Source organism: Limulus polyphemus, unplaced genomic scaffold (genome assembly GCF_000517525.1).
Source record: "Limulus polyphemus unplaced genomic scaffold, Limulus_polyphemus-2.1.2 Scaffold38, whole genome shotgun sequence".
In the NCBI taxonomy this organism is placed as follows: domain Eukaryota; kingdom Metazoa; phylum Arthropoda; class Merostomata; order Xiphosura; family Limulidae; genus Limulus; species Limulus polyphemus.
The window spans coordinates 1,329,250-1,340,422 of record NW_013665648.1 but is presented as its reverse complement, the minus strand read 5'-3'; the positions used below and the strand labels follow the sequence as shown (position 1 = coordinate 1,340,422).

The 11,173-nt window shown below is 34.1% G+C and overlaps 1 protein-coding gene across 2 annotated transcripts in view; it reads left to right on the top strand.

Annotated features, from left to right (window-relative positions):
- Nucleotides 1-11,173, top strand: part of LOC106461345 (ras-related and estrogen-regulated growth inhibitor-like) — a 28,836-nt gene that overhangs the window by 14,119 nt on the left and 3,544 nt on the right. For both annotated transcript variants that reach the window (XM_013921166.2, XM_022388617.1), the window contains exons 3-4: nt 7,927-7,983; nt 10,461-10,540. In XM_013921166.2, the coding sequence (XP_013776620.2) occupies nt 7,927-7,983; nt 10,461-10,540 (137 nt within the window). The remainder of the gene's footprint in view (nt 1-7,926; nt 7,984-10,460; nt 10,541-11,173) is intronic.

Sequence of the window (11,173 nt, the reverse complement as noted above, 5' to 3'; positions counted from 1 at the left end):
AAACAACTGATGCTTTGAAACAAAACATTGTTGAAAGTTTCATTAAGGAATGATATGAAACAACTGATGCTTTGAAACAAAACATTGTTGAAAGTTTCACTGAGGAACGACATGAAACAACTGATGCTTTGAAACAAAACATTGTTCAAAGTTTCATTAAGGAATGATATGAAACAACTGATGCTTTGAAACAAAACATTGTTGAAAGTTTCACTGAGGAACGACATGAAACAACTGATGCTTTGAAACAAAACGTTGGAAATTTCACTAAGGTCACCCCTAATATACTGAGGAGGACGTTACATCGCACGTGGAGAAGTCTCATCCTATGTCATGGAAATGAAGGCCAACAGGCAGACATTTTGGGTTATTATTTGCACCTTTTGTTAGTCTGTGTCAATATGCAATACATTCTTTTTTCGACTGCATTATCTTTATTTCGGGGGGGGGGCGAGACTTTTTGCCCACTCTATACAGTTGTACCGTACCTTATAAGTAGAAGTCATAACATAAACAAATTATTTTACATATTTACAGTCTGTTCAGTTGTCATAACAATACTAAGTTTAGAACAGATATGTCACGCCTCTACACCACTGTTACATTCCTTAAAACCAATAAAATGTGACACTTCTGATTTAATATCTATGAAATCATCTAATACACCAGTTCTTGCATTGCATTCCCCAACAATGCACACCAGTTACTTTTTAAATAGTTAATGTTTATTTTTAGGTTATCAAACCCATTTAAATAATAATATATTGAATTTTCACAGGAAAGATATATATATATCACCAATTATACATTCAAAACCAATTAATATATATTAGAGAAAAGTAACCACAGAACATGTGCAGACACAGTATTTTCAAAAACTTGTGTGTAATCATGTAGATGAGATTTTTATTGTAATACACAGTCCATGAACTCCGCCATGCTTATGGTTAGGATTCTTTTTTACCGTGACATGACATTTATATTCTTTTAGCATAGTATCATTTAGGCCAGAACAGTCAATGTTTGTTTCAAATTGTATGATCTATATATGTAAAGCACAAAAATATGCCTGTTTGTCTGTCCATCCGTCCGTTATCTAACTACTCCTAGATTGCTTGGTTAATCTCAACCAAACTTTGTGGGATGATAGTTTGGAATAAGGGGGCATGTTAATGAAGGGTTCACCACCCTCTATTATTGTTTTTTTTTAGCATTTCTTAATTTTGACGTACGTTAACTATTCTCGTATATGGCGCCACTTCCTCAGTAACCGTTAGTAAATTTTCTATAGTACAACGTATACAGTGTGGGGAGGGGGTGACTATCATTCTCTACTGAGGAATGGAATAAAAAAATGGCCACCACTATTGGAATAATACATAAACTCAGCTGAAGTTTCTACACCAACAGCCGCCATAAGGTTGACATGACAAAGCGGTTTTTTGAGTTGTACCAACTTTCTACTTTGACTCGTGACCGTTCAAACTCAGCCCATAAGACACTTCTACAGCCAATGATCATCTATTAATTAATCATGTGAAACACTGTGGAAAGACATTAAGAGGTGGGTGTTGAAAGCGGGTAACAAAAAGCACCCTTACTGCCACTACTTTTTCTGATACCTCTTCCTACAAAGTCATCCTGACCATTGGAGAGTATATTCCATGTTTTATATATATATATATATATATATACATATTGAGTGATTAAACCTTATACAAAACTTTTGGTAGAGCAATAATAAATTGCGTGAAAGTTAGAATTTTTGTATTATTTATCATGGAATCCACACACACATTTTTTTAAGTTCATAACCCAGACAAAGGACAGGTACCTCAACTTGTGATATCATAATTGTTCAAAGAAACATCCAATATCCCTAAATTAAACTTACTGTTGAGTTAATTAATATTTATTGTTGCTGTCGTTGTCATCTACGCCGATCATACTCTGACAGATTGAAGAATCCTTTCTTCAGAACAACCCAGTTTACTAAAGAGATCATATGTGTTGCTTATGACAATCCTCACTTAACGAAAATTTTGCCTTCTGTAGTCTATATACGGTCTATCTCCCTGCTCTCCATTAAGACTCGAGTCTTTTTTTACCTGGGGGGGAGGTAAATGTTCTTCTACAAACACCTTTTCATACTTCTGCTTCTTTAAGTTATTTTTACCAGGAACAACGAATCTAGTGTGTGTTTGTTTGTTTTTGAATTTCGCGCAAAGCTACACGAGGGCTATCTGCGCTAGCCGTTCCTAATTTAGCAGTGTAAGACTAGAGGGAAGGCAGCTAGTCATCACCACCCACCGCCAACTCTTGGGCTACTCTTTTACCAACGAATAGTGGGATTGACCGTCACATTATAACGCCCCCACGGCTGAAAGGGCGAGCATGTTTGGTGTAACGGGCATTCGAACCCGCGACCCTCTGATTGCGAGTCGAGAGCCCTAACCACCTGGCCATGCCGGCCCAAGTTTAATGTGAAATGCTTCTTTTATTAATTTTTTTTTCTTTTTAATAAAATTTTGATTATATATATATTTTTGACTATTTCATTCAAATGTTCACGTCTTTATTAAAGTTTTCAGTAACTTAAACAGTTATTTTTGAATTTTAACAATTATACATATTTTTGCTACTATTTTTGAATTATTATTGCTTGATGTTATTGTGATTCATTGTTTTGATTCATTCCTGGACCCTTATTTTCTTTGTTTTTTATTTACCTTTCAGCTTTGTTTTTTTTTATTAAGCACAAAGCTACACAGTGGGGCCCCCCAGTGGCACAGCGGTATGTCTGCGGACTAACAACGCTAGAAACCGCTTTTCGATACCCATGGTGGGTAGAGCACAGATAGCCCATTGTGTAACTTTGTGCTTAATTTCAAACAAACAAACAAACAAATACACAGTGGGCTGTCTATGCTGTAGCCATCACGGGTATCGAAACACGGTTTTTAGTGTTATAAGCCTTCAGACTTACTGTTGAGCCATTGGTCCAGCTATTATAGGTATATATTTTAACAAACGTTATTGTTTCTTCTCAGCTTGAATATTTTTTTTAAGTTTTTTCTTGTAATTTTTTTATACATTATATTTTAACAATAGTTCAGGTCTCTGTTCTTATATTATAGTATTGAGAACATTTTTCAACTGCAACTTCTGTTACAGCTGAAAATGGCTTTTCTGTTATTTTTATATTGAAAAGATAACATACACAAGAATTACGTGGCTTATTTAGGGTAAATGACTTTAGTTTTTAATTGAAAGTAGTCCCCCGACAGTCCAGCGGTGAGTTTACAGACTTGTAACGCTAAAATTTGAGGTTCGATTCCCGAAGTAGACAGAGCGCATATAGCCCATTGTGTAGCTTTCTGCTAAAACAAACATAAAAAAATATATTTAACACTAAGGTTATTCTCTCGACATACTCATTGGCGGTGTTACAGGGGGGCAAGAGGGTCATTTGTCCACCAAACGTCAACTAAGAGTAATTAGGTACGGTGAAAAATGTTATTGTTTAACGTACCAAAAATTTCAACTTCTTTAGTATTACGTTAGTGTTACTTTAGTATTAATATTACTACCAAATTATGGTAAAATATATTTTTAAGCGTTCTGAATTTGCCTATTAATTAGTTATGTGATAGTTTCTTTCCGTGTAGTATATTGAAGTCATGCATTTTAGGAATCAGTTTACCTGAGTGTTCGTTTTCTGAACTGGCTACGTAAATATACACGCCGTCAATTTATTTTCTAGACCTTAGATTAAAAGATCTGTAAGATAACACAGTCCAATGCTAAGAAAAGCATTTTTAACTATTTTTTCATACCAACGGAAATTTCTTACCACATGATAACATTGCTCAAGTTTGACATGCTAATGGAAAAGTTTCGGTAAAATAGGATTACCTAAAAATAAATGCAGGGCTGAAACCAGGAGCAAATGCCTAAACAACGTTTGTGTTAAAAGCATTAAACTTGATAGACAGTTTAAGTTCACGCACGTTTTATCTATCTTACAATGAAAAGATTAAACTGTTAAATCGATTGACGTACAATGCTAGGTTTTATGAGAAAACAGGTTACATTTTCTGGTTCGTTTTTTAACCATGCAGACATGAATCTCAAGAAATAACAACAGAAGATTAACTTCGTCGATGCTAATGGAAGTAAAATTAGATAATATCAAAAACGTTTTTACTATGAGACAGCTCATGATATAAAACTATACCAATTCTCAGTGGTTTCATAAGAAATTATGAGACATTTGATTTACAAGTTAATGTGTCTTGTCATTTATAGAAATTCGCATCTATTATATATATTCCTTCTCTTCATAAACTGTACTTGTTTGTCGTTTATTGCGGTTTTCTTTATTTTTGCTTTTTTTTCTTTCTAATTTGTATCTACATTGTCATTACTGTTTTTCAAGTGATTTTGTTTCTCCGTCTTTCCTTCTTTCTTTTTTTTTTTTTTTTTTTTGTTAGATTCACCAAGTATTGTTCTGTTTCTTTTATTTACTTTCTTAGATTGTGTAAAAAAAGCATCCATTATGGCTTTGTTTGTTCTTTCACATCTTCATAAGCCGTAATTTCAGCATTCCCTTATGGTTTTCTTCTCTTCATAAGTAGTAACTTCAACCTTCCCTTATGGTTTTCGACTCTTAATAAACCGTAACTATAGCCTTCACTTATGGTTTTCTTTATGAATATTGTCATTTTTTCCCCTCATAATCTAGTGATTAACGTGCATGAACTTTGAAGTTGAGAGCTGAAGTTCTTGTCCCACTGCCTCTAAAACCCACTCCGCACTTTGGAGCGGTGAATAAATTATAAAAGTGACGTTAAATTTCACTATTTGGTCAGATAAAAATAGTTTAGAGTGGGCAGTGGGTGCTGTTGACTACTTTTCTTCCTTTTAGCCCCAATTCAAAGTGTGGAGATAGCCCTCGGTAGCATTGTGCAAAATTTTTTATACAAAACATAACCTATAACTAGAGCCTTCTCATACGATTTTCTTAATGAATTTCGCCTTTCTTAGCAAACCATAGTCTTCCCTTTAGATCATAACCTCCGTTGCTGTTGTTGTTTTTTTCGTAACCTGGAGTTGAAGCCTTCCGTTATTACCCGAGTTTAATTTTTGTTCAGTACTAGGTAGACAACACTTACAGTGTGGGTATTTGAATCAACCAGGTTATTAAACAGTATTATCTAAAGGTAAATTGGGATTTTGAAAGAGGTGTAACTCTCTTTTGTGATCCAGATCGACATTCCAATCAGAAGAAGAGGGCTAGTAGCTTGAATCCTCAAGAGGCAAAACTCCTTTCTTGACCGTTTCACCATATTTTAACTTCTGGTATTACTATAAATATATATGGATGAAATTGTCATTGGTAATCAAAAGTCGGCAATTAATACAAAAAGTAACATTTGCATACACGATCTTCTTATGAATGTTTGAAATGTTCCATTTCACAAGCAGTGACGATTATCACCGCACGCTAATACAATACAATATGAGGTTTAATATTTATTGGGTTGTTTTGTAATTGGACCTTTTACGCTGTGCCCACAGTAGGGTTTGAATCCTGAATTGTAGCGTTAAACGCCCTCAAGCTTATCGCTAAGCCAAGAAAGTTAGACTATTTTAATCAGGAAACTCGAAGAACAAAATTATTATTTATTGTGAGACTTTTGCTATATGATGCACACCAAAAAAAGCTACTTTGGTAACATTACGCGAATTTCCTTTATATAGTGTTTCTGAAGGTTGTGTACTTACCGAGATAATTTTTTTCGTTTTCTTATTACTATTATTAAACTCTAGAGTGATTTTTTTTCTGAAATAAGATAACAAGAACTCCAATCGGCCTAAAAATGGGTTTAAAATAACAAACAGCTTGCATTTAACCCTGTCTGACTTCTCCTAATTATAAAATCTCACAAAATGTGGTCAATGACTCCTTTGTTCTTTATAAGTTAAATGCTTTGAACGATGGATTTTACATTTAATTAATTTAAATTACTGTATCCAAGAGATGGCAGAGTCTTAGTTAAGTAGATAGTTATGCAGTAGGATTATCGCGATGCCTCGCTCTGACAGGAAAATGTTAAATCCAAGCTAATCATGGACAGTCTGCTGTTCCTGTTCCATAATGTTACTAAATTTGCATTGTTAAACTTCCATCTGTTCAGGCTAATTAGCATCAAACATCTCCATAGAAACTATGCTTTTAACGCACTTTTTAGAGCACCCAGACATTTTTAATGTTGCTAATGGTAGGGAGATTACTATAAAATTCCTAATATCAAGACTAAAATAGATATGCTTAGACGAAGTCTTCTAAGGTTACTCGGTAAAGGGGATACTTCCGAAGGTTGTCTGATTGATAGCTTAATATCAGTTTTCTAAGGTTGTTTGTCTACCCGTATCAAAGTGAATTAGATGATGGTTCTCTAGTCAGTCTAGTAAACAATGATTCAGTCGGAAAACTTAAAAAAAAAATTAGCCACAAGTTTTGTCTTTGCGTGTGTCCTACATAATGACAACCAAGGTCAAACACATGCGTATAAAACTAAGTTTATACAAGCCATATAATATGTAATGAAACATGATAGTTAAACATTAACATTATTTCAACAACCTTAGAGACTTGACTATCAAACCGTATAAGAAATGAGCCACCCACTAATTTTTCACTCGAGATATTTCTTATTCATAACACAAATATATTTTGTGAATCATATTTGAAGATAACTCCCTTTTAAATATTTATGCATAGATCTAACATAAAGAAAATGGGTGATGTTTTAGATAGAAGAAAGTTTGTGCTTTTGTGAAGTTTACGGTAAAGATACAATTATACTTTCTCTGCGAACAGTGAACTGTGAAAGCTAAGGAGTGTAAGGTTTATTCCAATATTAACAGACTGTGTATATATTGGACAGCATACAGTAAGCATCAACTAATCATTGGCGTATATTTTGTACTTAGATAAATGCTGATTTACAAACTATTATAAAAGTTGTATTTATTGACTTTTTGTGGAAAAATTGTAACACAGTAATATGTGAATATGAAATTACTCATCTATACGGCCACTCGTTGTATCGTGGGTGATACAGACTTGAAATCTGTTCCTCTATGAAGTTTTATCCTCGGTGTAATTTGTGGTGTTGAGATCCGAAAACAAACTCCTGGCCAGTTCATTTTCACTGTGGTTTTCTGTTCAAGGTAGGTAGTGACGAACGTACATTTTGATGGACGGACGTTATTGTCCATCAAAATGAAACCAGATCCAGTAACACCAGTGAAAGGCTTAACAGTAATTACTAGAACCTTGTCACTAAAAGGTTCACCATTCAGAACACAATCCGTAATGATGTACAGATCAGTCTGTCCATCAGGAGCATCACATCTTCAGGGGCTAATCATCAGGTTCATATAAAAAAACAGAGACAATTACATTGATAACGAAACAACTGGGGGTGATTAATAATGCTTTGGCCGTGAAAATGACATTTCAGCCCACATGATGGTCAAAACAATTATCCACAGTGATACATTTGTTCCTAAGCTAACAAATTAAGCCTTATTAACTTACTGTTTTTTTTGTTTGTTTCTGTTATCCACACGATCTCTTTTATTTAATTTGAAGTGCTGCAGATATTGAAAAAACTTGTCGTTGTACACAGTGATAAAGCAATGCAACCTTCGACTTTCCAATGCTATTTTCTTCAGTAATACTTCATTATAAATACTATGTATCGTTAGTTTATATAATTATTGAAAAAGTTACTCAAGAAACATATAGAATATAAATTACCATTTCCCAATCTCAGAGAAGCTCGTGATAATGTAGATAAATATCAGCCAATGGAGTTAACTCAAATAAGTCTGGCTTGTTATTTGATGTTTCAGCCCTAACTGTACGTTTCATCACAAGAAGGTTTATTGGAGACTATGACCCTACTCTAGGTAAGTGATCTACGTTTTCTAATCTTCTCTTTTTTTTTTCTCAATTTGGTTTTTTCATATCACGAGCTTGTAGTGACTGAGTGTACATCTCATTTCATTTACCGATATAATCCATAGACATAAATAATAAACCCCGTTATTCCCATCGATAATATAATGATGTCTACATGGGAACACATAAAGCGTTATTTACAGTGAATCTAGGAGACAACACATGAACCATGAATAAGTCCACTTCAATAACAGCGCTTTAGTTCCGCCATACGCAGTGATTCGGCAGAAATGTACTTAAAAGTAAATGAAGGTAAGACAGCATCAACTCCCCAGGTAAAAAACAAAACAAAAAAAACAATCGACAAGGTAATTACTTAAATATGGTTTTCGATTAGAAATAAGTCATCGAACACTAAAAGAAGTTAACACTAAGAACTGCGGTGGCTTCCGGATGGTGCCTGTAAAATGTGTTCAAGGTATGAAGTTTTCAAAAGATTTACAACATCTCGATCATTTCGTTCCAAAGCGTGCACCACAAACCCATGTAATATGATTATCTTGCTGGAACTGGCGAATCTACTGAAGCGGGCCCGGCATGGCCAGGTGGTTAGGACGCTCGACTCGCAATCTGCGGGTCGCGGGTTCGCATCCCCATCCCCCCCAAACATGCTCGCCCTTTCAGCCGTGGGGGCGTTATAATGTGACGGTCAATCCCACTATTCGTTGATAAAAGAGTAGCCCAAGAGTAAGACTAAGCTGCCTTCCCTCTAGTCTTACACTGCTAAATTAGGGACGGCTAGCGCAGATAACCCTCGTGTAGCTTTGCGCGAAATTCAAAACAAACAAACAAACTCTAATATAAACCTAGCAAACCTTACAAACTAAATCGCTAAACAGTCTTACCAATGTCTCCCTAACAGGGGAAAGCGTGGCTTTTAATACTAAAAAACACGATAAGAACAACAAAGCAAAGCTTCTCACAAAATAATTTATGCACATAACCATTGTCCATTGCGATTCAAGTACAAGTTCATTGAGATTTGCCGAAAGGAAAAAGACATCCTTTAACGCATGGACTTGAGATGTACTTCCTGCAAGAGAATACGGTTAATAGTTAATCAGTGAGCCAGGACCCGGGTACATCTAGAATAAAGAACAGTTATTCTGCTTACTTGCGCGACCTTCTACGTTCGAAAGGAAATGACTGAAAATACAGAAATTTCGAAATATTTAAATATTAACTAACAGGGTAGTAAACACAGGTACCTCCTACAACACATTTATTCAAGTTACCCCCACTCCCTGCTTTTTTATAATCTCGTAAATTCTGTCATCAAGATATTTATAAGATTAGCCACATATAAACTTTACAACCACGACTAGTTTTATTTCAACTGGCTAAACTACGTAAAAGTTAAAACTTAATTCTCTGTCTCACCTAAATGAGACATTACTAGTTTATGTAAGTTACTTCTATGACAAGGTTTGTTGTTATTCTTAGACAAAAACATCTAAGTATGAAATATGTCTGTCTTCGTTTACGAAAATACAAGAAAAAGTTGTAACCAATTCTTTACTTTTGAATGTCGCATTATAAACAGCCTTCCTTAAACTGATACTGGCATCTCAGTATTTTATAACCATGAAGAAGTTTATCAAATTGTAACTGATCATTATATTGATAGAGATGCTATATTACGCAGGGATACATGAGCATCTTTATAGGGTATTCAAGCCAACTAACCTTCGCCTATATCCCTATGCGTAATATTTTTACATATTTCCCAGACGGAATAGAACTAAACATAATGTTTCTCCTCCAATCTGAGTATACAATGTGTAATAATATCACGATTTAAAAAAAAAAAAACATAACAAACAGCTCACTAAAAGAGGGCGCTACACTAATTATAGTGTCGGTTAAGATGTGTTAGATATTGTAACATTTAATAAACTACAGACTTTAAGTTTTTAACATTTACTTTCAGAATTGATATGAATTGTTCGCAATTTTCGTCATTTTTCAAAAATATGTTTTGAGAACTTAATTATCTAGCCATAAATAATTAGCAAAGTGCTGACCACCAGCATCTTTTCTGTTTCTCGGCACCTTATTTATAATGACCAATACTCTACAACACCTCAGTAAACAACTTTCATCATTTTGTGTGTAAGCTTTCAGAGGATGGTGAAGCGAGAAATAAAAACAAAATTTACGTTTCGTACTCATGAAAATAGCAAAGACCATGAACGACCCTTACCAAGAATTAATTGGAACGTTAATATTAAAAACCAATCTGATAATAGTCAACGATAAATGTGCTTGAAGTTTATGATAAATTAAAATGCCTTCTCTCATAATTATCGTTTCCAAAGTACAATAGTTATATTATTTCTTAGTTTTTCATTAAATGAAATGAAAAGTGTCAATCAAATATATTTTCGAACAAATATATCAATCTCCGATTTTCATTTTCATTTAGAAGACGTTTACACTCACGAGACCTTGTTCAACAATGAACCGGTTATTTTCCACATTCTGGACAGCGCAGGTCACAGTCATGTAAGTACACTTTATGTAGAAAAAACCTTTTTGAGACGTCATGTTCTTGAACTAACTGCCAGCTACTCACATCAGAAGTGTTATGAATAAGTTATTGTTGCAAGAAGCTAGAGAAAGTGAATTGTCTGACAGTTCTACAACAATGTACTCATACTTGACATTCAATAATCTTCACCATCCATGAGAAAAAGGATTTTATTAAAATTTTAGTTTACAAACGAGCTATCATCACAACATTAAATCACAGAGTAGATTTTATTGAAGTATTTTTTGAAGACGCAGTTATCAATGAAAGTGCCTTGCTTTTCTGTTGCAAACGCTCATGAGATTTTCACTAAAGGAAAACAAATAATAATTTTAAGTTTGTTTTTTGATTGTTTTATATTTGAAACTTACTCCGTTTTTGTAATTCTTATTGATTAAATCTGAAATATATCAGTTTTGTGGAAAATTCAATTGTTATATTTATTGCTCAGCTATAAAAATACTGCCTAGTTATAAAAATATTACCCAGTTAAGATTGGTGATGATCGGTACGGTAGTTTCCAAGATCGGAGTTTTTGGATGTATAAATCGAAAGCTTCATTACAACAAGATACGATTTTTAAATAATTTTTTACACAGACTTAAGAA